General features: G+C 40.0%; 1 protein-coding gene across 2 annotated transcripts in view; it reads left to right on the top strand.

Moving 5' to 3' along the window:
* DPY19L3 (dpy-19 like C-mannosyltransferase 3) overlaps nt 1–27,887 on the top strand; it is a 193,283-nt gene that overhangs the window by 137,688 nt on the left and 27,708 nt on the right. For both annotated transcript variants that reach the window (XM_053701707.1, XM_053701698.1), the window contains exons 15-16: nt 11,571–11,627; nt 27,400–27,482. In XM_053701707.1, coding sequence (XP_053557682.1) covers nt 11,571–11,627; nt 27,400–27,482 — 140 coding nt within the window. The remainder of the gene's footprint in view (nt 1–11,570; nt 11,628–27,399; nt 27,483–27,887) is intronic.

Below are 27,887 nucleotides of genomic sequence, written 5' to 3'. Positions count from 1 at the left end.
TGACTACCATAGACCTGAAGGATGCGTATCTTCATGTTCCTATTCACAGGGAACATCACCAATTCCTGCGGTTTGCCTTTCTAGTTTGACCTCCAGTTTGTGGCCCTTCCTTTCGGCCTTGCCACGGATCCCAAGATCTTTACAAAGGTCCTAGGGGCCCTTTTAGCAGTGGTCAGATCTCAAGTGTTTGCGGTGGCGCCATACCTAGACGACATTTTAATTCAGGCGCCATCTTTTCAATTAGCAAAATTCCACACAGATTCTCTGTTGTCTATTCTTCGTACCACCAGGTGGAAAGTAAATCTGGAAAAGAGTTCTCTGGTGCCAGACACCAAGGTATGCTTTTTGGGGATGATCATAGACTCTCTGTCATGAGGATTTTCCCGACGGATGTCAGAAAATCCCAAATTCTTACTTCATGTCTTTCACTTCAGGCCTCTATCCATCCTTCAGTGGCTCAGTGTATGGAAAAATTGGTCTAATGGTTGCTTATTTCTTTTGCTCGTTTCTATCTGAGACCTCTAGAGTTATGTATGCTCAGTCAAAGGAACGGAGACGACTCAGACCTCTCTCAGAGGATATCTCTAGACTTCCTAGCGAAAGACTCTCTATCAAACAGGAGAGGGCGTCTGTGATTCTAATAGCTCCTGCCTGGCCTCGCAGAATCTGAATCGTGGATCTGGTGAAGATGTCATCTCTTTCCCCTTGGAGGTTGTCTTTGAGGAAGGACCTTCTACTTCAGGTTCCCTTCCTCCACCCAAATCTAGATTCTCTGAAGCTGACTGTTTGGAGATTGAATGTCTAGTCTTGGCTAGGCGTGGGTTTTCTGAGAAGGTCATTGATACCATGCTTTAGGCTCGTAAACCTGTTACTTGCAAATTGTACCACAAGGTATGGCGTAAATACCTTTTATTGCTGCGAATGGAAGGTTTTCTCTTGGAGTCGGATGAGGATCTCTCACATTTTGTCTTTTCTTCAGGAGGGCCTGGAAAAAGGTTTGTCAATCAGTACAGACAGAAGGGTCAGATTTCTGCACTGTCTATTCTTTTACACAAATGTCTGGCAGATTTGCCAGATTTTCAGTCTTTTGTTCAGGCCTTGGTCAGAATCAGGCCTGTGTTTAGACCTGTTACTCCTCCATGGAGTCTTAACCTTGTTCTTAAAGTTTTGCCGCAGGCTCCGTTTGATCCTATGCATTCGGTTGATATTAAGTTGTTATCGTGGAAAGTTTTATTTCTCCTCGCTATTTTATCTGTTCGCAGAGTCTCTGAGCTTTCGGTTCTGCAGTGTGATTCCCCTTACCTTATTTTTCATTCGGATAAGGCGGTCCTTCGTACTAAGTTGGTATTTCTTCCCAAGGTAGTGTCGGATTGCAAGATCAATCAGAAAATTGTTGTTCCTTCTTTTTGTCCTAATTTTTCTTCTCAGAAGGAACACCTGTTGCATAACCTGGATGTTGTGTGTGCTCTAAAATTTTATCTACAAGCAACTAAAGATTTTCGGCAATCTACTGCCCTGTTCGTTGTTTTCTCTGGTAAGGGTTCAGAAGGCCACTTCTACTCTTTCTGTCTGGTTGAGAAAAGTTATCCGGTTGGCTTACGAGACAGCTGGACAACAGCCTCCTGAGAGAATTACGGCTCATTCCACTAGGGCTGTCTCTTCTTCCTGGGCTTTCAAAAATGAAGCTTCTGTGGAACAAATCTGCAAGGCGGACACTTGGTCTTCATGGCATACCTTTTCCAAATTCTACAAATTTGATACTTTTCCTCGGCTGAAGCTTCCTTTGGGAGAAAAGTTCTTCAAGCGGTGGTGCCTTCTGTTTAGGTCTGCCTGTCTTGTTCTCCCTCCCTTCCATTTTGTGTCCTCTAGCTTGGGTATTGGTTCCCACTAGTAATTGGAATGGATTTGTGGACTCTCTATGCCAGGAAAGAAAACATAATTTATGTAAGAACTTACCTGATAAATTCATTTCTTTCATATTAGCAAGAGTCCATGAGCTAGTGACGTATGGGATATACATTCCTACCAGGAGGGGCAAAGTTTCCCAAACCTCAAAATGCCTATAAATACACCCCTCACCACACCCACAAATCAGTTTAACGAATAGCCAAGAAGTGGGGTGATAAGAAAAAAGTGCGAAAGCATAAAAAATAAGGAATTGGAATAATTGTGCTTTATACAAAAAAATCATAACCACCTCAAAAAAGGATGGGCCTCATGGACTCTTGCTAATATGAAAGAAATGAATTTATCAGGTAAGTTCTTACATAAATTATGTTTTCTTTCATGTAATTAGCAAGAGTCCATGAGCTAGTGACGTATGGGATAATGAATACCCAAGATGTGGATCTTCCACGCAAGAGTCACTAGAGAGGGAGGGATAAAATAAAGACAGCCGGGGGGCGGAGCCTATAGCTGTTGCGGTAGGACGTGTGTGAGGGGAGCTCCTGGACCTAATCAGTCTATTTAGAATTATATTCTAGGTTTTACTTGTTTTTTCTTGAAAAATCTGGGATAATCTGATTTAAGATACTTGAGAGAAGACTGGGATTACCAGACACAACACCAACCTACCTATGTTCCTCAGCTAACTTCACTGCGACTAGCCACGAGGCTGTGAGGCCTCTACTGTCTGCCTGTCAGTGCTGTTGGGGTTGCCGCATTTATACCCCCCCAGGTCCCTGGGTCATCAAACCAGTTTAAACATAACTGGACAGTTCTTTGTACTATAGTGCAACTGCTGCAGGACAATAATCTAACGATAGTGCTTTTGTTTTACTACGGCACCAAATAAGTGCTCAGAATATGGAGGTCACCGAGGTGCATTCAACAGGACTTTTAAGTATTATGGAGGCTCACTTTAACGCTCTTGTGATGACAATTAGAGAGGCTTTCAATCCTTTCCACGCTGCCTCGCAAAACAATATGGCTAAAACGATCTGCACTGCCAATCCTGTTGAAGATGGCGGAGTTGTGAAGCCTGAGACCTTGTTACCCCAACTAGGGCTGCATGAGGAAAATAAGCCGGAGACAACCCTGATGTGCACATTGCCTACCACTAATCGAATTACAGAGGACTGCTGTAGTGAAGATCCATTTATAGCCATGCCGTCAACAAAAAAATTCAGTACTAAGGATCCCCAAACTCAGCAGGGCTTTGCGCACCGCGCGATTAGTGATACAGCCCGAGCTCCTAAGAAACCGTGGGGTAAAGTTGTCACACCCCAATTGGCGATTAAGAAGGCTACTGAATCTACAATTTCTTACCTCTGCATCAGTGAGGGTGGCTCCAGCCGCAGTGTCCATGAAACTGTGGAGCCTACCATTGCGATGTGTCATGGGGCCGGACATGAGATGGTGTTCATTTCTGAGGACTGCTGTCCGGTTTCTTCATCCAAATCACTGCTCTGCTGGGATCCCGGAGGACAGCGCCTGCTTAACCATCTGGGGAGCTGCTCTCCCCTCCTGAGAACATACGGTCTGCCTGGGAGAGGTTGGTTACTTTTGCACGCTGGAGTGGGGTAATTATGTTTGCTGACACATCTTGTCACCGCACAGCTACCGGTTGTCACATGTTCTGGCCCATCTAGCCTGGGGAGCGGAGTTCAGCTTACTAGACTTTTGGCTGTTCCTACATAGGCATAGGTGCACTCAACCTTACAGAACTTATGGGACCGGATGGGTCTAGACTGCTTACTTGTGTCATTGGTACAGAACACCTACATCCTGACCGTGAGACAGAAACAGGGGATTGATTGTAAGACTTTTGAATTGACCGCACTTTTCCTTGTGAAAAACATTTGCATACAAAGAGAGAAGCGCTCTACCAGGAACGAACAACAGCTCAGTGGCTTGTTCTATGGCGATTTACAACCCGGAAGCAGCCTCTTTTAAAACATTGTTAGAGAGGGCAAATAGTTTGACACGGACTAACTATAACTCAACCACAATATATTTCCATGTTATTTTTATTGTTTTTCACTCCCTATATATAGTGTAAAATGTCTTTTAGTAATGGAACCAAATCCTGCCTAGCCCGCTGAGTTTGCATGTTGCCACAGGATATATACTGTTTAACTGTTTTCAGACTTCCTGCACATAGCTTAAGATCGGCTATATCACTTGAAAAGGGTTTGCATCACAGTCTCTGGAAGATATACCATTGCCACTGGACTGAGATAATAGTTATTTGCACCACCTTTTGTATGTCCGATCTTTGTTACAACTTAAGCTTAGTGGGTTCAAGCCTAGCTGGTTGTCGCTAACTTATATTATTGATATTTGATGCGATCATGCCAACCTGTTTCACGTTACTATTTTTATATGCTGTTCATTCTCACTTGGTTTCCTGAGCCACTGGTGACTTGTGGATCAGGACAGTATCTGCGCCAACTAGAGATATCCTCTCTCTATGTAACGTAATTTCATATAGATAGCTAGACAGGTACTATATATGAGTAACCACAGTTAATCTCTGCTTATAGTAGTCAGCCTTTCTGGTACAATACGTTACAGCACTTAGGAGGGGCAGCCGCATTACACTTATATATGTATATATGTTTGATATATCAAATCTCTATTACATATTTGGAGCATTTGTTCTTTGCTCTCTACGCTATTTTGTATATATGGTTAGATGTTAGGGACCAGTCTGGAGCTATATTATACAAAGCTAGCCACAAGGGGCCGGCATGTATACATATATATAGTTGATTTCTTAGATTCAGGGTTCTATATAACTTTTACCTCACATAATACTATTAACCCTCTCAGTCCTAGTTTTAGTTCTCTTACTGACGATGATTACTACCTAGCTCTATCATCATGGCCCAAGAGTTGCCTTTGAAACTTATCGGTCCCCCCTATTTATCCCACATAAAACTGTATAGGCCCAAAAGTGGCCTCCTGGTCAAGGGGGAGACCCTAAAAAGTAAAACCAAGGTTTATTCAACACATAGCAAACTTATTTTAAGTACGTCATTTTACAAGCTAATCGTTTCCTATTGGGGTCCAAAAGTGGCCCGTTTTGTTGTCTTGTTATTTTTCTTTTCTTTTTCCCCTAGAACTCCCTTCCCTGATTTAAATTCCTCTCCAGGGGGTCCAAGAGAGGCCTCTATTTTTCATTGAAGGGAAACTATTGTACCTGATTTTATATTATGTTGTATGGGGTTATTTCTCTATTGAAAACCTGAGGTTAATTTTCAGTTACATAACTAGGCATTTATTTGTATGTTTATCTGGTCATCCAACTTGTAAATTATATTGTGACTCTATTGTGTCTTTGAATATATGATGTTATTTGCCTGTATCACTTTTATAACCTCAAATAAAAAAAAAATTAAAAAAAAAATACAGACAGCCGATTCCGCTGAAAAATAATCCACACCCCAAAACAAAGTTTAAATCTTATAATGAAAAAAACCCTGAAATTATAAGCAGAAGAATCAAACTGAAACAGCTGCCTGAAGTACTTTTCTACCAAAGACTGCTTCAGAAGAAGAAAACACATCAAAATGGTAGAACTTAGTAAAAGTATGCAAAGAAGACCAAGTTGCTGCTTTGCAAATCTGATCAACCGAAGCTTCATTCCTAAATGCCCAGGAAGTAGAGACTGACCTAGTCGAATGAGCTGTAATCCTTTGAGGCGAAGTTCTACCCGACTCGACATAAGCATGATGAATCAAAGACTTTAACCAAGATGCCAAAGAAATGGTAGAAGCCTTCTGACCTTTCCTAGAACCAGAAAAGATAACAAATAGACTAGAAGACTTTCGGAAATCTTTAGTAGCTTCAACATAATATTTCAAAGCTCTAACTACATCCAAAGAATGCAACGACACAAAGAAGGAACCACGATTTCTCTACTAATGTTGTTAGAATTCACAACCTTAGGTAAAAATTTAAATGAAGTTCGCAACACCGCCTCATCCTGATGAAAAATCAGAAAAGGAGACTCACAAGAAAGAGCAGATAATTCAGAAACTCTTCTAGCAGAAGAGATGGCCAAAAGAAACAAAACTTTCCAAGAAAGTAATTTAATATCCAGCGAATGCATAGGTTCAAATGGAGGAGCTTGAAGAGCCCCCAGAACCAAATTCAAACTCCAAGGAGGAGAAATTGACTTAATGACAGGTTTTATACGAACCAAAGCCTGTACAAAACAATGAATATCAGGAAGATTAGCAATCTTTCTGTGAAAAAGAACAGAAAGAGCAGAAATGTGTCCTTTCAAGGAACTTGCAGACAAACCTTTATCCAAACCATCCTGAAGAAAGTGTAAAATTCTAGGAATTCTAAAAGAATGCCAAGAAAAATGATGAGAACACCAAGAAATGTAAGTCTTCCAGACTCGATAATATATCTTCCTAGAAACAGATTTACGAGCCTGTAACATAGTATTAATTACGGAGTCAGAGAAACCTCTATGACTGAGAATCAAGCGTTCAATCTCCATACCTTCAAATTTAAGGATTTGAGATCCTGATGGAAAAAAGGACCTTGCGATAGAAGGTCTGGTCTTAACGGAAGAGTCCACGGTTGGCAAGTAGCTATCCGGACAAGATCCGCATACCAAAACCTGTGAGGCCATGCTGGAGCCACCAGCAGAACAAACGAACGCTCCTTTAGAATCTTGGAAATCACTCTTGGAAGAAGAACTAGAGGCGGAAAGATATAGGCAGGATGATACTTCCAAGGAAGTGACAATGCATCCACTGCTTCCGTCTGAGGATCCCTGGATCTGGACAGATACCTGGGAAGCTTCTTGTTTAGATGAGAAGCCATCAGATATATTTCTGGAAGTCCCCACATTTGAACAATCTGAAGAAAATCCTCTGGGTGAAGAGACCATTCGCCCGGATGTAATGTTTGGCGACTGAGATAATCCGCTTCCCAATTGTCTATACCTGGGATATGAACCGCAGAAATTAGACAGGAGCTGGATTCCGCCCATACAAGTATTCGAGATACTTCTTTCATAGCCAGAGGACTGTGAGTCCCTCCTTGATGATTGACATATGCCACGGTTGTGACATTGTCTGTCTGAAAACAAATGAACGACTCTCTCTTTAGAAGAGGCCACGACTGAAGAGCTCTGAAAATCGCACAGAGTTCCAAAATGTTGATTGGTAATCTCGCCTCCTGAGATTCCCAAACCCCTTGTGCTGTCAGAGACCCCCATACAGCTCCCCAACCTGTCAGACTTGCATCTGTTGAGATCACAGTCCAGGTCGGAAGAACAAAAGAAGCCCCCCGAACTAAACGATGATGGTCTGTCCACCACGTCAGAGAGTGTCGTACAATCGGTTTTAAAGATATTAATTGTGATATCTTTGTATAATCCCTGCACCACTGGTTCAGCATACAGAGCTGAAGAGGTCGCATGTGAAAACGAGCAAAGGGGATCGCGTCCGATGCAGCAGTCATAAGACCTAGAATTTCCATGCATAAGGCTACCGAAGGGAATGATTGAGACTGAAGGTTTCGACAAGCTGAAACCAATTTCAGACGTCTCTTGTCCGTCAGCGACAGAGTCATGGACACTGAATCTATCTGGAAACCTAAAAAGGTTACCCTTGTCTGAGGAATCAACAAACTCTTTGGTAAATTGATCCTCCAACCATGTTCTCGAAGAAACGATACAAGTCGATTCGTATGAGATTCTGCTAAATGTGAAGACTGAGCAAGTACCAAGATATCGTCCAAATAAGGAAATACCACAATACCCTGTTCTCTGATTACAGATAGAAGAGCACCGAGAACCTTAAAAATCCTTGGAGCTGTTGCTAGGCCAAACGGCAGAGCCACAAACTGGTAATGCTTGTCTAGAAAAGAGAATCTCAGAAACTGATAGTGATCTGGATGAATCGGAATATGCAGATATGCATCTTGTAAATCTATTGTGGACATATAATGCCCTTGCTGAACAAAAGGCAGAATAGTCCTTATAGTTACCATTTTGAATGTTGGTATCCTTACATAACGATTCAATATTTTTAAATCCAGAACTGGTCTGAAGGAATTCTCCTTCTTTGGTACAATGAAGAGATTTGAGTAAAACCCCAGCCCCTGTTCCAAAACTGGAACTGGCACAATTACTCCAGCCAACTCTAGATCTGAAACACATTTCAGAAATGCTTGAGCCTTCACTGGATTTATTGGGACACGGGAAAGAAAAAATCTTTTTGCAGGAGGCCTTATCTTGAAGCCTATTTTGTACCCTTGTGAAACAATATTCTGAATCCAAAGATTGTGAATCGAATTGATCCAAAGTTCTTTGAAAAATCGTAATCTGCCCCCTACCAGCTGGGCTGGAATGAGGGCCGCACCTTCATGTGGACTTGGGAGCTGGCTTTGGCTTTCTAAAAGGCTTGGATTTATTCCAGACAGGAGATGGTTTCCAAACTGATACTGCTCCTGTAGGGGAAGGATCAGGTTTTTGTTCCTTATTGTGACGAAAGGAACGAAAACGATTAGCAGACCTAAATTTACCTCTAGATTTCTTATCCTGTGGTAAAAAAGTTCCTTTCCCCCCAGTAACAGTTGAAATAATAGAATCCGACTGTGAACCAAACAATTTATTACCCTGGAAAGAAAGGGAAAGCTAAGTTGACTTAGAAGACATATCAGCATTCCAAGTTTTAAGCCATAAAGCTCTTCTAGCTAAAATAGCTAAAGACATATACCTGACATCAACCCTAATGATATCAAAGATGGCATCACAAATAAAGTTATTAGCATGTTGAAGAAGATTAACAATGCTATGAGTATTATGATCTGTTACTTGTTGTGCTAAAGCTTCTAACCAGAAATTTGAAGCTACAGCAACATCCGCCAAAGATATAGCAGGTCTAAGAAGATTACCTGAACATAAGTAAGCTTTTCTTAGAAAGGATTCCATTTTCCTATCTAAAGGATCCTTAAAGGAAGTACTATCTGCCGTAGGAATAGTAGTACGTTTAGCAAGAGTAGAGATAGCCCCATCAACCTTAGGGATTTTGTCCCAAAACTCTAATCTGTCAGATGGCACATGATATAATTGCTTAAACCGTTTAGAAGGAGTAAATGAATTACCCAAATTATTCCATTCCCTGGAAATTACTTCAGAAATAGCATCAGGAACGGGAAAAACCTCTGGAATGACTACAGGAGGTTTAAAAACCGTATTCAAACGTTTAGATTTAGTATCAAGAGGACCAGATTCCTCTATTTCTAAAGCAATTAAGACTTCTTTAAGTAAAGAACGAATAAATTCCATTTTAAATAAATATGAAGATTTATCAGTATCAACCTCTGAAACAGAATCCTCTGAACCAGAAAAATCATTATCAGAATCAGAATGATGATGTTCGTTTAAAAATTCATCTGAAAAATGAGAAGTTTAAAAAGACCTTTTACGTTTACTAGAAGGGGGAATAACAGACATAGCCTTCTTAATAGATTTAGAAACAAAATCTCTTATGTTAACAGGAACACCCTGAATATTAGATGTTGATGGAACAGCAACAGGTAATGGAACATTACTAAAGGAAATATTATCTGCATTAACAAGTTTGTCATGACATTCATTACAAACAGCAGCCGGAGGAACAGTTACCACAAGTTTACAACAAATACACTTAACTTTGGTAGATCCAGCATCAAGCAGCAATTTTCCAGAAGTATCTTCTGATTCAGGGTCAATCTGAGACATCTTGCAATATGTAATAGAAAAAACAACATATAAAGCAAAATTGATCAAATTCCTTAAATGACAGTTTCAGGAATGGGAAAAAATGCCAATGAACAAGCTTCTAGCAACCAGAAGCAAATAAACAATGAGACTTAAATAATGTGGAGACAATAAAGACGCCCATATTTTTTAGCGCCAAAAAAGACGCCCACATTATTTGGCGCCTAAATGCTTTAAGCGCCAAAAATGACGCCACATCCGGTGACGCCGACATTTTTGGCGCAAAAACGTCAAAAAATGACGCAACTTCCGGCGACAAGTATGACGCCGGAAATGACAAAGGAAATTTTTTGCGCCAAAAAAGTCCGCGCCAAGAATGACGCAATAAAAAAAAAAGCATTTTCAGCCCCCGCGAGCCTAACAGCCCACAGGAAAAAAAGTCAAATTTTAAGGTAAGAAAAATTGATTATTCAAATGCATTATCCCAAATAATGAAACTGACTGTCTGAAATAAGGAATGTTGAACATCCTGAATCAAGGCAAATAAATGTTTAAACACATATATTTAGAACTTTATATAAAAGTGCCCAACCATAGCTTAGAGTGTCACAAAAATAAGACTTACTTACCCCAAGACACTCATCTACATGTAGTAGAAAGCCAAACCAGTACTGAAACGAGAATCAGTAGAGGTAATGGTATATATAAGTGTATATCGTCGATCTGAAAAGGGAGGTAAGAGATGAATCTCTACGACCGATAACAGAGAACCTATGAAATAGACCCCGTAGAAGGAGATCATTGAATTCAAATAGGCAATACTCTCTTCACATCCCTCTGACATTCACTGCACACTGAGAGGAAAACCGGGCTCCAGCCTGCTGCGAAGCGCATATCAACGAAGAATCTAGCACAAACTTACTTCACCACCTCCATGGAAGGCAAAGTTTGTAAAACTGATTTGTGGGTGTGGTGAGGGGTGTATTTATAGGCATTTTGAGGTTTGGGAAACTTTGCCCCTCCTGGTAGGAATGTATATCCCATACGTCACTAGCTCATGGACTCTTGCTAATTACATGAAAGAAAGACATTTATCAAGTAAGCATAAATTTTGTTTTAATGGTTTTATACTGGATGTGTATATCAGTATCTGTGCATATTATTATTTGTAGTAGTATCTATAAAATGCATTTATATGAAAATTGGTGTATACTGTCCCTTTAACCCCTGCAAAGTGGATAAACACACAGTAGAAGTAACTCTAGGGACTCGCATAGTACTGCTGGTCCAGACCGCAAAATACTAATAGTATTTCTGCTGTTCATTTAACTCCTTTGTGGAGGTTAAACACGCTGTAGTTAAGGGTCGATAGTTTTAAATTTAACTGATTAGTGCATGTCATCTTTTGACTATAATGGCCCCTTTAATATATTGGTGATTTTCAACTAATATCAAACCTAGATGTTTAAGATTTTCAGCCACTTTTTAAAAGGACTGTACCAGCCATACAATGTGCACCGCTTTATTGCTGTCCGCAAATGTTAAATGCACAGTGATTCTTTTGTGATCACTTACTGTGCACGCAACCCACTGAACCCACTGAACACACAGCACTATTTTGCATGAGCTCTGTTGATGTCAGCTATCTATACTCATAAGTTCACATGCACAGAAGTACTTTTCACAAAATCTGTTACATTTTTAATTTGGAGTATTTTTTGCAAATATGTTGTAAAACTGCTTCTGCTATGCATTTTAAATTTGATCTTTCTTGTCTCTTTAATACATTTTCAGACTTATCTATAATTATTGTTATTCAACCTTAATATGTTATATGGTTTACAGGAAATATTAGCTAATAAGCTAATGGCAGCTAAATTATATTAACACTCTCTTTCAGACCAACGTGGCTAGATATTCAGTTTCTATCTTGGTCATAGTCTACCTCATTTTTAAGGTAAGTCATTTTGAGTTTGTTTTATGTATTGAAAGGTCTTTTGCCAGGTGAAGATGGTTTTTATGCTTGATCCATACATAATCATTGTTTTTCTGTTAACAAATGTATTTATTTTCTTCTTAAAAGGGAAGAGTCCACAGCTGCATTTATTACTTTTGGGAAATGCAGAACCTGGCCACCAGGAGGAGGCAAAGACACCCCAGCCAAAGGCTTAAATACCTACCCCACTTCCCTCATCCCCCAGTCATTCTTTGCCTTTCGTCACAGGAAGATCCAGCGAGGGATGATTTTGCCTTCCATTACAGGTTGGTTCGTGTTCTTTTAAGACATGTTTTGGCAATGTTGGAGGATCCCAGTCCTAGTGTGCCGAGGGATCCAAGGCCTTAGAAGCTGGATGGAAAAATGGATATGACATTTGGGGATGAAGCCAATCTCCTTAACGTCTCCGTTTAATTTTTTCTTTAGGTTTTCGTTTCCTGTTCTGAGCTTGGGTGAATGGGACTTCTAATCGGCTGGTTCCATTGACATTTTCATTCACCTTGGGCGTTCACCTGATGGGTGCTGCCTTCATTTTATTTTTTGATCCAGATGGATGTATTAATTTGTTTTCCTTAAGCTCATGTCTGTTAGATCTTCGTTTTATGAACGTTCTTCTCTGAAACCGATTCTTGTGATTAGTGATTGCGTGGGCACTCCTTAGAATTATGTTTTCTAGTTCATTTATTGATCCTTCGGGATGAATTTTCTTGGACCTTGAGCAGTTCAGGAGTGTCCTTATACCAGGCTGGTACTGGTTGGACGCTTTGTCGGCTGTTACCAGGGTTCATGTCACCTTTGTGGTGCTGATTAAATCCTGTTCGATTCTGAATGCCACTTGGCCTATTCTATGGACTCCGGGCTCGGATCCTACCGAATTATGAGGCCTGTTGTTTATATGCAACCCCTCCTGACGGAGGGTTGTGAGTGCCAATCTAAGGTTGGTCGGTTCGGGCTACTCGCCTGGGATACGGATCTGTTTTTGCAGATGGCATTGTGGTTCTTCTGGTCCCTGGGGACTCTGAACTGTTATTTCAATTCTTTGGAAGTTGTGAGATGTGTGTAACCTTTATGGTCTGGTGTGCCGAGTGATTACCGATTTGAGTTTCTTCCAGACGCTGATTCTTTCGCCTATTACGCATTTTCTTGCGGTGGCGGAGTCTCATTCCTTCCTGCCTTGTGTAGATCATCTGGTCTGGATGCACAGGCATGTTTTTCCTTCTCTACTCCAAGTTGTGTTACTCTAAGAGGGGGTGTGCAGGGGTTCCCAGCCTTCTGTGGGGGTCTACGGCTCCAGCGCTTGCCTGCTTAAAGTAGTTCCTTTGGAAAATAGATCCTTCAAGGATCTCTGACTGTTGTCTATTCCACTTTATACCCTTGGTCTGACCACGGTCTTTGACATATGGGTGTCTTGCGTCTCGTTGCAACTCTAGCCTTGGGGCTTGTCAGTGAAGAGTCGAGGTCTGGTTCAGATGGCCGCCCTTCTGGGGTCAGGTAGTTGACCATTTCTCCTCGATGCTCTGTTAGGGGTTTTGTGGGCAGTGCCTTACGTTTATCTCTCTGAGATGGCGAGCAAGGTCCAGGGTTATCATTCGCCTTTGGGTGTTGATTGCTACCCTGCCTGTGTGTGTAACACGTGTTACCGCTTGCCTACGAGATTTCCTTGCGATCCATATGCACTGGGTGCTGAATCTTAGACCGTTCAGGAGTTCTTTGTGACTCTTGGGTTTGAGGTTATTGATAGATCTCCAAGTCTATGGACTTTAGAGGTGCACTCCTACTTGTAGGAGGCAGTTTGGGGTCCCTCTGGATGCTGGATCTTTCTATTGACTCCTTGTAGAGGACCCTGGCCTTGGTCCATGTCTCTCCTTGGATGGGTGTGGATTTCACACTAGATATTTGTGGTCCCACGGCCTCTCTCATAGGGGCTGGGGATCTGTGAGAGATGCCTATTGGACTGTGGCTTAGGCTTTAGGTCCTTCTGACGGGTCCCTACTGGTCTTCTGGTGCATGTAGGATGTTCCTGTAGACTCCAGGTGTCTTTCAACTGGGTTGGCGATATGGCCGAGGGGTCTCGCCTCTATGGTAGGGTGTTTTTCTGTTGTTTTCATTCCCATCTCTTCTAGGGTGGGGGTTGGGTTCTCCGGGTTTGGAGTTACCTTAGTTTCGTTGCGTTCCGGTGGGTCCTTCGTTCTTGCCTTGCAGGGTTTTTTCCCTTCATGCGTTTCAAGATCCTGGAAGGGGAGCTGCGATGTAGTGTCTGATTCATCCGTCCTGCAGCGGAAGGCTGAGGGATTGCACCCTTTGGGGCTTCTGCTATGTGTTAGATCTGTTATATGGATGCTGAGGGTCTGAGGGCCTTCTTCCTTTGGGAAGTGTTCCTTTTTTGACGAAGACAGCGTGTAGGGGGTCTCGTATCCGAGCACAATGTTTATCCTGACTCACGGTAGCATGCTATTTGTAGCAATGGTCTTCCTTGTTGATCCTTCTTTCTCTTCCAGAAGTCTTGGACTCTTGTCTTCGTTCTTTGACTAGCCTTTAGGCTGGGACCATTATCCTGGACGGAGGGTTGGGGATCGGTTACTCTATGCATTGTTGACCGTTTTCTTAATGTTGGTCCTCTCCTTTGTGGGAGGACTTTGGATTTCCTCCTCTTTTCTACTGGCGTCTGGTCCCGGGAAGGGGCGCTACTTGGAGCCCGCTATTCAGAGGGCTGTAAGCCCTTGCAAGCTTTGCAGTTGGAACCATCTACAGCTAATTGCTATTTTCTGTATGCTAACAGGTTTTGATGTGCCTTTAGGTGGTTTGGGTTAGCAATGGTGCGTCAGCCTTCCTCCTGGAAGCTGGTCATTGAGAGTTCCTGTGCAGGCAGTTTGCAATTCCTTTGGAGAGCTCTTTTCTAGTTATCCTGTTGTCTCTGCCTGTCTAGTCTGCTGGTCTAGATATGTTATGAGGCATCAGGGGACTCATGGTTTTCCTGGAGTACCTTAGAATATGGTACAGGATCGGGGATAGGAGGGTGCTCCTTGAGTCCTTTTTGGGACATGTTTCCCTATGTATGGATCCTTTTTCTTCGGTCCTTGTGTTTCTAGGGAGCTCATCTCCTTGGGCTTTGCTATTGTAAGACAAGCATGGGTTGTTCTATAGGTGTTGAGTGGGAAAAGTTCCTTTGGATTTTTCTTGGACTGTTTTCCCTTTTGGGGGACAGATGCAGTCCTTGTCTTTGGCCGGGTACATTCTTGGGAGTTGTGACCCGTGGAGCGGACACCTCAGAGATTGTTTGGACTTGACGGACTCTAGGCCTAAGTAGTTTTTTAGTTTGGCTTTGCCGGCGGTGTAACTAATGTGCAGTTACCTGGGCTCGGATTTTCTTCCTTGTCGTTTGTACTTAAATTTTAGGGTGTTGAGTAATTCAGGCTGTGGTGCCTTTCGAAGGGGCCACATTTTGTACCCACCCGTTGTTTGCATTCAGTGTCCTCTAGCTTGGGTATTGTTTTCCCAAAAGTAATTAATGCAACTGTGGACTCTTCCTTCAGAAGAAAAACAAATTATGCTTACCTGATAATTTAATTTTCTTCTGAAGGGTACAGTCCACAGCTCCCACTCGTGTTTTTTCTCTGAGGCGGCTGTAATTTATTTGTTCTTCTGGCACCTTTTTTCACCCTGATATTTCTCCTACTGTTCCTTGTTCCCTTGGTAGAATGACTGGGGGATGAGGGAAGTGGGGGAGGTATTTAAGCCTTTGGCTGGGGTGTCTTTGCCTCCTCCTGGTGGCAAGGTTCTGTATTTCCCAAAAGTAATGAATGCAGCTGTGGACTCTTCCCTTGAGAAGAAAATGAAACTATCAGGTAAGCATAATTTATGTTTTTTTATATTATATTATTTGCAACAAAGCTGAACAAAAAATACTGATGTAAAAATTAGAAAATTTAAATTTTCTTGTAGAGCACTTCCCTTAAAGGAATATAAAACAGTCTGTTTCATTGGTTGTAATTAAAAAAACACTGTTATTGATTACACTCGATAGAAATCATTGCAATATGAATTGTTAATCATGTTAAATGGATTTTATCTTTATCTTTTTAAACTTCATCTGTGCAGTGTTCATTACTTCCTGACACAGCCAAACAAGGGGGCTGAGGTCTCTACAGTAAGGCATATCTAGTCTTTAGCCTTTGAGTAGCAAGGATGCATACCAGGACATGAACTATATAAAGCCCACTTATCAAACTTAAGTCAAGCCACCCCATTCCTCCAACAATAAGCTGGGCTGATATCAGTATAAAAGTTTTATGTAAAAGGGCTTAAAGTGAATGTAAATTTTCACTGTGGCGATGCCTCCTAAGCATTTGTGTACTGTTAGTTATTCAAACCGCTAAGTATTTTTCCTTCCTAAGATAGGGAGAGTTTACGGCTTCATTCCTTACTGTTGGTAAATACAACACCTTGCCACCAGGAGGAGGCAAATACACCCCAGCCAAAGGCTTAAATATCCCTCCCACTTCCTCATTACCCCACTCATTCTTTGCCTTTCGTTATGTTAGGTGGTGGCAGAAGATTCGGAGAGTCCTGAAAAAGGGTATCTGCCCTTCGAGATAGGACTGGAATTTTAAGTAGTCATGAAACCATCCAGACTACTGTTAAGCAATCAGTGTTGACGAGTTTCACTGCCTGATTTCTCTCGCGCTGCTATAAGACTGTCACACTTGAGAGACTGTGTAAGACAGCATGGATCCTGGAGGTAAGATTGTTTAAATTTTTACACATAAAATGCTATAACAGGGTCACAGTGTGGCTCCTTTATACCTTGATAGGATCCAGGGTTAATATCCTCTGAAGGGGGTTTATTCAACAGTTGGGGTTAATTAATCAGTGTATTAATTATTTACATGCTGCTTTGTGTGATATTTTCCTGGGCTGATAGACTGTGTGTTTTTGGCTGGAACAAACAGGTTTCACTTTTTAAGTTTCACTTTCGTTTTTGAAAGTGTTGCACAGCTCCTATTACTTACTGTACTTGAAATAACAGGGGAAGTACTGTCTTGCACTCCATGTGACCGGATGTGGTCTATGTTCATTTCCTCCATTCCGGCTGAGACCTGAACCTGAGGAGAGCGTTTCCTCTGTTAACTGTCTGGGTCTAGACGTGCTAAACGTACTACTATGCCTCTTAAGGATAGTTCTTCGTTCAGAGAGCCGATGGATAAGAAAATAGAAACCTTTCTGAGAAAGATGTTTCCACATACAGGATTTTTGTTTCAACCGGCGGCTGTAGTTGCCCCGGTTGCCAGAGCCTCTACCTACTGGTGCGACTCTTTGTCGGAACTCATTGAGGTGGAGTCTCCCCTCAAGGATATTGAAGACACAAGAATGAAAGCTCTGAGAATTGCTAATTCTTTTATCTGTGATGTGAACATGCAAATTATTTGCCTAAATGCAAAGGCCTCTGGCTTTGCGATCCTAGCCCGCCGGGCGCTCTGGTTGAAGTCTTTGTCTACGGATATGACTTCTAAGTCCAGACTCCTTTCTCTTCCCTTCAAGGGAAAGATTTTATTTGGTCCAGGCCTGGACTCCATTATTTCTACAGTTACCGGAGGCAAGGGTGCCTTCCTACCGCAAGATAAGAAGAACAAGTCTAAGGGGCAACAATCTTCTAATTTCCGTTCCTTTTCATTCCAAGCCCGAGCATCCCAAGAGTACTTGGAAGCCGGCTCAGTCCTGGAATAAATCCAAGCAGAATAAGAAGCCCGCTGAAAACAAATCGTCATGAAGGGGCGGCCCCCGATCTGGGATCGGATTATGTAGGGGCAGACTGTCTCTCTTGTCTGACGCCGGATTCAAGGACATACAGGATCTGTGGGTCCTGGAGGTGGTATCTAAGGGGATACAAGATATGCTTCAAATCTAATCCGCCAAGGGGCAGATTCCTCCTCTCGAATCTGTCTACCAGACCAGAAAAGAGGGATGCCTTTCTAGGGTGCATTCAGAATCTATCCTCCTTAGGAGTTGTTGTCCCAGTGCCTATCGAAGAAAGAGGTTTGGGGTTTTATTCAAAACTTTTCGTGGTCTCAAAGGAGGAGGGAACTTTCCGCCCAATTTTGGACCTAAAGTGCTTAAACACATTTCTCAGTGTCCCTTCCTTTAAGATGGAGACGATAAGGTCCATCCTTCCTTTAATTCAGGAAGGCCAGTTTATGACCACTATAGATCTGAAGGACGCTTACCTTCATGTTCCAATCCACAGGGAACACTTTCAGTTCCTGAGGTTTACATTCCTGGGCCAGCACTTTCAGTTCATTGCCCTTCCGTTTGGCCTAGATACTGATCCAAGAATCTTTATGAAGGTTCTGGGGGCTCTTCTAGCTGTTGCCAAAACTCAGGGTATTGCAGGAGCTCCATACTTGGACGATATTCTGGTGCAAGCACCATCCTTTCGTCTTGTGGAAGAATTTTCGGAGTCCCTTCTAAGTCTTCTTCGATCACATGGATAGAAGATAAACTTGGAAAAGAGTTCTCTTATCCCAAGTACCAGGGTGGAATTCCAGGGGATAACAGACCAGAGACATTGCAAGCTAACTTCGGCATGTCTTTCCCTCCAGACCTCCTTGAATCCCTCTGTGGCTCAGTGTATGGAGGTGATTGGTCTCATGGTGTCCTGCATGGACATCATTCCTTTTGCCAGGTTCAGTCTCAGACCTTTACAACTGTGCATGCTTATATTAGACAGCCAGTTGAGAGAATCGCTCTCTTGGTGGCTCTGTCCAGATCATCTGTCCTGAGAGACATGCTTCTTAAGACCATCCTGGGAAATTGTGACTACAGACGCAAGCCTATCCGGATGGGGAGCTGTTTGGGGTGCCAGGAAGGCACAGGGTTTGTGGACTCAGGAGGAGTCCTCCCTCCCGATCAATATTTTGGAACTACGGGAAATCTTCAAGGCCTCGAAGGCTTGGCCACTTCTGGGTTTGTCCCAGTTTATCAGATTCCAATCAGACAATATAACCTTGGTGGCTTACATCAACCATCAGGGGGGAACGAGACGTTCCTTGGCGATGAAGGAAGTATCTCAGATTCTGGAGTGGGCTGTCAGCAATCCACATTCCGGGTGTGGACAACTGGGAGGCAGATTTTCTTTCATCCAGGGGAATGGTCTCTCCATCCCGAGGTGTTTGCAGAGATATGCAGCAAGTGGGGGACGCCGGAGATAGATCTCATGGCGTCCCGTCTCAATACCAAGCTACCCAGATACAGGTTGAGGGATACCCAAGCGTATCTAATAGATGCACTTGCAGTGCCCTAGAGATTCAAAAACATATATCTTTTCCCTCCATTACCGCTTCTTCCTCGAGTGGTGACCCGCATCAAGCAGGAGCGGGTATCAGTAATCCTGATTGCTCCATCGTGGACGCGAAGGACGTGGTTAGTGGATCTAGTGGGGATGTCCTCATCTCCTACGTGGAAGTTACCTTGACGCAGAGACCTGCTGATACAAGGTCCATTTGTTCATCAAAATCTAGATTCTCTGAGTCTGAGTGGAGATTGAATGCTTAGTCTTAGCTAAGAGAGGTTTCTCTGAGAGTGTCATTGATACTCTTATTCAAGCTTGTAAACTAGTTACTTGGCTATCTACCACAATGTGTGGAGGACCTACTTATTCTGGTGTGAAGAGCGTGTTTTTTTCCTGTCACAGAGTTAAGGTTGCCAGGATCTTATCTTTTCTCCAGGATGGGCTGGAGAAGGGCTTTTCTGCTAGTTCCGTGAGGGGACCGATTTCGGCCCTGTCGGTTTTATTGCACAAGACACTGGCTGAGCTTCCAGACGTGCAGTCCTTTAAGGTTCTGACTAGGATCCAACCTGTGTTTAGATCTGGGGCTCCTCCTTGGAGCCTAAATCTTGTTCTTCGGGTTTTGCAACAGGTTCCTTTTGAGCCTCTGCATTCCGTAGTTTTACGTACTAAATTAGGTTTTCTTCCTAAGGTTGTGTCAGATCGCAACATCAATCAGGAGATTGTGGTTCCTTCCTTGTGTCCTAATCCTTCTTCATCGAAGGAACGCTTACTTCACAATTTGGATGTGGTTCACCCCTTGAGGTTCTATCTTCAGGCTACTAAGGAGTTTAGACAATCTCCCTCTTTGTTTGAGTGTCATCCGCTTAGCTTACGAGACAGTGGGACATAGTCCTCCTGAGAGGCTAACGGTTCATTCCACTAGAGCAGTGGCTTCCTCTTGGGCCTTTAAGAATGAGGCCTCTATGGATCAGATTTGTAAGGCGGCTACCTGGTCCTCCTTACATACTTTTTCAAAATTTTACAAGTTTGCTGTTTTTCGGGAGAAAAGTTTCTCAGGCTATGGTGCCCTCAGAATAGGGTACGCCTCTTCCTTTTTGTTTCCTCCCATTATTCATTCAGTGTCCTCTGGAGCTTGGGTATATTTTTCCCTACATTAAGGAATGAAGTTGTGGACATGTAAATTCCTTTCCTTTCGGATAGGGAGAGTCCACTGCACCCGTCCTTTTTTTTTCTTGTCTATGGGCGGTCCCCTATTATTTATTTTATTCTTCTGGGACCATTTATACCCTACTGTTTCTCTTACTTTACTTGTTCCCTCTGGAGAATGACTGGGGCCAGGTGTTGTATTTCCCAACAGTAAGGAAGGAAAGGAATTTATCTGGTAAGCATAAATTATGTGTTTTTTTTATAAAACTAACATTTTGTTAATATTTATTCTACAAACTTTATGCTTTTTTTATTGTGACTCCTCCCAGTCGCCACTTCCGACTTCTGCACAATGTAACATATAGAGCATTCCCCCCGCTGTATACGTATGTCTCAAGCGCGCTCCCGTTGATCTAAAGACTTGTGCATGTGTTAAAAGCCTATTTCCTAACAATTTCTCTATAATCTCAATAGTAGCGCTTGAGAGCATGCATGACGCATGAACATGCATCGAGACTGAGTAGGAAACTCAGTTTAGTGCATGCGCAGAAAAAGCGAGTGACGTAGAAAAAAAAGGGGTTGAATGCCTGGGGGGAAACAATGATTGGCAATTGGATTGCTCAATACATGTCAATCAATATGGCAGGTGGAGGATTTGAAATAAGATCAACAAGATTAAAAGGTATAATTTGGTGAAATTACTGAGTGTTAAAAAAAATGATGAATTAAAGTGGACCTAATTTGGATAGATTATTAATGTGGCGTAAACGGATGTGCCTAACTTTACATTCACTTTAAGTGGGCTTGTCTGCAATGTGGATTATAGCAGAGTCTCTGCAAATCAATCATCCCACTACCAGTGTTTCTCTGTATATTGCTTCCAGGGGGAAGTAGACCCGTGTCCACTTTCTTAACTGCAACACTTACTCTCTGGTTAAAAATCTGTTAAAATCTGACAGCGCTCAACCTTGTGTCTGTAGCTCCTAGTATTGTGTGTACCAGCGCCCCCAAAAAGGTGAATGTAGTGCTAAAAATAAATACACACAGCGCCTCCTAAAAGGCTAAGACACTAGTAGTGACAAGATTATTTAAATAAAAAATATATTGAAATTCTATAGGGGTATATAAAATATTTTATAAGCTACTTATAGCTAAAATATACAAACAAGATACAAAAGTGGATCCACTTAAAATTTACAATAAAATATGCATATATCTATATAAAAAACAATACAATTGTGGTTAAAAACCACAACAATATACAATCTTAATCACAAAATAAATTACAATAAAACAGCTGTTGATGGTTGGATAAAAAATAAATATAAAAACATCAATTTACTGAGTAGGTGTCCATAAATATGTAGGTCCCAAACTTTAAATTCTTTCCAGAGAGTGAATGTCCAATATGAAGATTCTATTTTAAAACAGTTATCCTTATATATCCCTCGATAAACGGTGAAATGATGAAGTGTGTAAAAAAGAAAAACGTAGTGGTTTTCAAATCAAATTTAAAAAATTATTGTGAATATCCAAAAAATCCTGAAAAGATGATGTGATGAAGTGGGCGTGAATAATCAAAAATGTGTGTACACAAAAATGAAAAAAGAAAAAGGAAAAAATGTAAAAAAATAATAACACGCTTATAAAGTGACCCTTATGTGAATACAAGATGTGAAGAGATGCTCCTAAAAAAGTTATTCCTGTGTGTAAACGATGAAAAAATACAGAAATGGATCCTATGTCTCAGGGATCAATTCATTCAAAGATGTACCTGTAATAAAACAAATATAACATAGTGCAAAACTGCTATTCAAACTTAGTCAGTAATTGAAAAGAAGCTTACCATATATGTCAACGCGTTTCGGCCCTAAGAACTGGGCCTTTATCAAGACTATAGATGGATTAGCATGGTAGCTCCTTTTATAGCTATTACTGGCCAATAAGTGCCAGTGTTGTTTTGGCGCCAAAAAATAACCTCTACTTCCTGTTCCTGTTGACCTGGAAGTAAAAATATATAACCTCTACTTCCTGTTCCTGATGACCTGGAAGTACTATTGAGTTTATTCTATTTTTGTATATATGTTCCTAGTTTCATGGTAAATTCATGCTATGTTTCAAATAAAGTACATGTTCATTTTTATTTGTTTCATTAATATTTGAAAGATAATATTTGCCTAAAATCGGCAAACCGGAAGTGTGTGTTCAGTCATTTATCACCATGGAAACCAATATAAGAGTGAATGAATAGAACAATTTTCAGTCATATATTTAGATTTACCATGCCTGATCTGAAAATAGGCTTAATCTATCCTAAGGTAACTAGCTATTTTTGAAAATTGTAAGGCTGCTTGTTAGGCCCTTCTTTGACAGAAAAGACGAGTGAATGAAAAATGTATTCTACTTAGGGAAGACATCAAAGTAATAAATATTATAGTGGATATGACACTATTAAGGAATACAATAAAATAAAATAGAAGATTCTTATTTAAAAAATATAACAATCTAAAAGGGTCCTAAAATGTAAGAAATAATTTCACTGTCCCTATAGAGATATCTATTTAGGAAAAGCGTATAGAATGTCTTCTGGAATGTCATAAAAAATCATATATTTTTTTGATATATAGAAATATCAAGAAACCTATTAAGATAAACATTGTCATATAGCCTCCTATATGGAGACGACCCAGGGCTAAAAAACATTGGAATGATAAACATGATAAAAACATTCGGATAATGAACATCGATTGTAAACATAATTAAAATATAATTAAATTGTTCGAATGATAAACATGATAAAAACATTAGGATAATGAACATCGATTGTAAACATAATTAAAATGTATAAAAATTAGAATATTAAAATATTTCAATATTTGAAACTCTCCATCAGTAATAGTAATGCAAAGTGGCAGGTGAAGAGGGGGGTGCATGGTTATATTAACAGAAGTTCTTGAAATCACAATTACAATAAGACCTATCTCTTTCAGTAATAGTAATGCAAAGTGGCAGGTGAAGAGGGGGGGTGCATGGTTATATTAACAGAAGTACTTGAAATCACAATTACAATAAGACCTATCTCTTTCAAATGCCTACATATACTCTATGTGGGGGTGTGCCTAATCTATGCTAGTATGAAAATACATGCACCTATTTAAGCTACACCTATAGGATAGAATAATAACAGCGGCTATAATCTTAAGTTAAGAAGATGAGATAGATCTTCTTTGTTATTAAGACCCTTACTATTATAATATGGATTTTACAAAATCCATAAGACAGGAAATAACCCTTGAGATTGACCATATTGTACCTAATCCAGATCCTAACGGTACAACTCCTATAGATTATCCATCTATTTTTAAAAATTTAGAGAAATTATTGATTCAGGAGGTTAAATACAAAGCAGAAATCACATTCCTTAAGAAATGCCTAGAACTCAATATAATAAGAAAGAATGTGCCTTTCCATTAGAGAAAACAGAATCTATAAGCAAATGGTCAGAAATTCTGATTGAGACTTCACGGAAATTAATGCAGGTCATAATTGATCACAGGGAATCTATACTTATTGGTGTAGATATAGAGATTAAAACCAATGAAGACAATCTCATAGGCCCAGAAGGAGTAATCTTTGAGACCAAAGACCTTTTAGATAGAAAAGAAAACCTCACAAAGAAGATCAACAAAATAAGGGAAGATATCACTAACAAGAAATCAAGGAAATTAAACAAAGAATTACAACAGATGAAACAGAATGAACAGAATGAGACTGAAATATATACACCTAACAATACCAATGAGACTGGAACTAATGATGGGGTCACTACACAATCTAATGAGAGAGTAGAATGGGAAGAAGTATCACATAAGAGAGGGAGGCGAACATTTAGACCGCCACACAGAAGAAACAGATACAATTCTAACCCATACTCTTTTGATGACTCTACACGTAATTTTAATCAGAGATATATATATAACCATGCACCCCCCCTCTTCACCTGCCACTTTGCATTACTATTACTGATGGAGAGTTTCAAATATTGAAATATTTTAATATTCTAATTTTTATAAATTTTAATTATGTTTACAATCGATGTTCATTATCCTAATGTTTTTATCATGTTTATCATTCGAACAATTTAATTATATTTTAATTATGTTTACAATCGATGTTCATTATCCGAATGTTTTTATCATGTTTATCATTCCAATGTTTTTTAGCCCTGGGTCGTCTCCATATAGGAGGCTATATGACAATGTTTATCTTAATAGGTTTCTTGATATTTCTATATATCAAAAAAATATATGATTTTTTATGACATTCCAGAAGACATTCTATACGCTTTTCCTAAATAGATATCTCTATAGGGACAGTGAAATTATTGCTTACATTTTAGGACCCTTTTAGATTGTTATATTTTTTAAATAAGAATCTTCTATTTTATTTTATTGTATTCCTTAATAGTGTCATATCCACTATAATATTTATTACTTTGATGTCTTCCCTAAGTAGAATACATTTTTCATTCACTCGTCTTTTCTGTCAAAGAAGGGCCTAACAAGCAGCCTTACAATTTTCAAAAATAGCTAGTTACCTTAGGATAGATTAAGCCTATTTTCAGATCAGGCATGGTAAATCTAAATATATGACTGAAAATTGTTCTATTCATTCACTCTTATATTGGTTTCCATGGTGATAAATGACTGAACACACACTTCCGGTTTGCCGATTTTAGGCAAATATTATCTTTCAAATATTAATGAAACAAATAAAAATGAACATGTACTTTATTTGAAACATAGCATGAATTTACCATGAAACTAGGAACATATATACAAAAATAGAATAAACTCAATAGTACTTCCAGGTCATCAGGAACAGGAAGTAGAGGTTATATTTTTTTACTTCCAGGTCAACAGGAAAAGGAAGTAGAGGTTATTTTTTTACTTCCAGGTCAACAGGAACAGGAAGTAGAGGTTATTTTTTGGCGCCAAAACAACACTGGCACTTATTGGCCAGTAATAGCTATAAAAGGAGCTACCATGCTAATCCATCTATAGTCTTGATAAAGGCCCAGTTCTTAGGGCCGAAACGCGTTGACATATATGGTAAGCTTCTTTTCAATTACTGACTAAGTTTGAATAGCAGTTTTGCACTATGTTATATTTGTTTTATTACAGGTATATCTTTGAATGAATTGATCCCTAAAACATAGGATCCATTTCTGTATTTTTTCATCGTTTACACACAGGAATAACTTTTTAGGAGCATCTCTTCACATCTTGTATTCACATAAGGGTCACTTTATAAGTGTGTTATTCACTTTAACACATCCTAAATATTCATTTGGATTATTTTTTTACATTTTTTCCTTTTTCTTTTTTCATTTTTGTGTACACACATTTTTGATTATTCACGCCCACTTCATCACATCATCTTTTCAGGATTTTTTGGATATTCACAATAATTTTTTTAATTTGATTTGAAAACCACTACGTTTTTCTTTTTTACACACTTCATCATTTCACCGTTTATCGAGGGATATATAAGGATAACTGTTTTAAAATAGAATCTTCATATTGGACATTCACTCTCTGGAAAGAATTTAAAGTTTGGGACCTACATATTTATGGACACCTACTCAGTAAATTGATGTTTTTATATTTATTTTTTATCCAACCATCAACAGCTGTTTTATTGTAATTTATTTTGTGATTAAGATTGTATATTGTTGTGGTTTTTAACCACAATTGTATTGTTTTTTATATAGATATATGCATATTTTATTGTAAATTTTAAGTGGATCCCTTTTTGTATCTTGTTTGTATATTTTAGCTATAAGTAGCTTATAAAATATTTTATATACCCCTATAGAATTTCAATATATTTTTTATTTAAATAATCTTGTCACTACTAGTGTCTTAGCCTTTTAGGAGGCGCTCTGTGTATTTATTTTTAGCACTTACTCTCTGGTTACTCTCCCTCGACATTACCATCTGCAACTGAGGATTTTTAGAGAGCATCGTAACTAGTTGGGGGCTTCAGTTCAGACTCAACTTGTTTAGGTAGATCCATCACCTCCTTGCAAGCCAGTCGAGTATCAGTAGAAGGTGAGACTATCATGGAAAAACATAGTGAAGTTGTGATCAGATCTACTCCACTATATATATAGGCCGAGTCATTCCAGACACTCCATCCTCATTATGCTTGTCTGCTATTAGCGGATCATTCAGCAGAAGGTGTATAATTCACAGTCCGTCCTGCATCTGCTAGGTTAGGCTAGACCATAGTACTTTGTGATGTATCTCTCTGTTGCTCAGGGTCAACACTGTATCTCCATCCTGTTGCCAACTGCCTCTCAAGCCACAAGAAGTATAACCAATCTCCTCCAACTGTATAGCTATAAAAGGCTCCATCCTTAAAGTGTATAGCACAAATCCCCACTATAAAGTATAATATCTTGCTAAGGCAGCCCAATCGTGACTACTCTACCTGGATAACTGGAGGGCTACAGAGATACTGTCTGAAAGCCGCCGCCCTGGGTCTCAACAGTCCAGACCAGGAGCCTGGGATCATACTAGCAAAACACTAATATCGTTTGAATTAGCAAACACTTCAAAATGTACTCCCAAATTCTATACAAGAGTTTACTTCAGAGTACAACATCCAGTATCATCTGCACCATGCAAACCACCTAAAAAATAACCCCCTGTGCTGAGCTTCCAATTTTTTTGTTTTAGCCATATACTTTAGAATCACAAATCTTACTGCAACTTGTCTGTCCCTTCATACGCTCTTAAAAGAAAAAGAGACCGTTACAACACAAGAACAGCAAGAATTGTATTTTGTTTTTGCTAGAATGATAAGAGCCTAGATAATTTTTAAAGGGGCAGTCTACTCCAGATTTTATATTGTTTAAAAAGATAATCTCTTTATTACCCATTCTACAGTTTTGCATAGCCAACAAAGTTATATTAATATACTTTTTACCTCTTACTTATTTCAGTTCTTTTGACAGACTTGCATTTTAGCTTGCACTTTATCAGTGCACAATGTTATCTATATGGCACAGATAAACTAGCACTGTCTAGCTGTAAAATACTGTCCAAATGCACTGAGATAAGAGGTGGCCGTCAAGAGCTTAGAAGTTAGCATATGAGCCTACCTAGATTTAGCTTTCAACAAATAATACCAAGTTTAACTGAAAAAGTTAGATAGAGTTGCTAGTATTTGAAAACAAAGTGTGTATTTTCTGTGAACACAAGTATATTCAATAATGGGATTTGTGTTCTCTTCTAGTTTTGGCCAAGACTGTCAGAGGAACTTTCAGAACTACGAGAATTTTATGATCCTGATACAGTGCAGTTAATGAGCTGGATCAAGTAAGCAATTATAAATGTTATCTGAGATTTCTATTTATATAGATTTAATTTAATGTGATTAACGTATACAGTGATGAGTTTGCACATGGCTAAACAGTATTAAATCCAAAGTAATGCTGCAATGAAACAATTGGAGAGCTATTTAAACGTTAGCCCTTGATACTGTGTAGTAAGTTAAAGTCCGTGGTAAAAGGTAGGTTGGCTGCTGAGCAGAGTTGAACAAGGTGTCTCACCTTGAGTGTCTGTGAATAGGGACTTCTGCCTTGGATCTCTCGTTCCTTTCTTCTCTAGTTCGTCACATGAGTGGCACTTGTGCTGCATTAAGCAGAATGTAGAGGGATTATGTATGGAGCCGTAATATGCCTTTTAACTGGAAAGCAGATTCCTCACCACTGTGTATATATG

The sequence above is a fragment of the Bombina bombina genome, chromosome 1 (assembly GCF_027579735.1).
Source record: "Bombina bombina isolate aBomBom1 chromosome 1, aBomBom1.pri, whole genome shotgun sequence".
NCBI classification, from domain to species: Eukaryota; Metazoa; Chordata; class Amphibia; order Anura; family Bombinatoridae; genus Bombina; species Bombina bombina.
The sequence above is the reverse complement of the archived record's forward strand: the minus strand, read 5'-3'. Positions and strand labels throughout refer to the sequence as shown.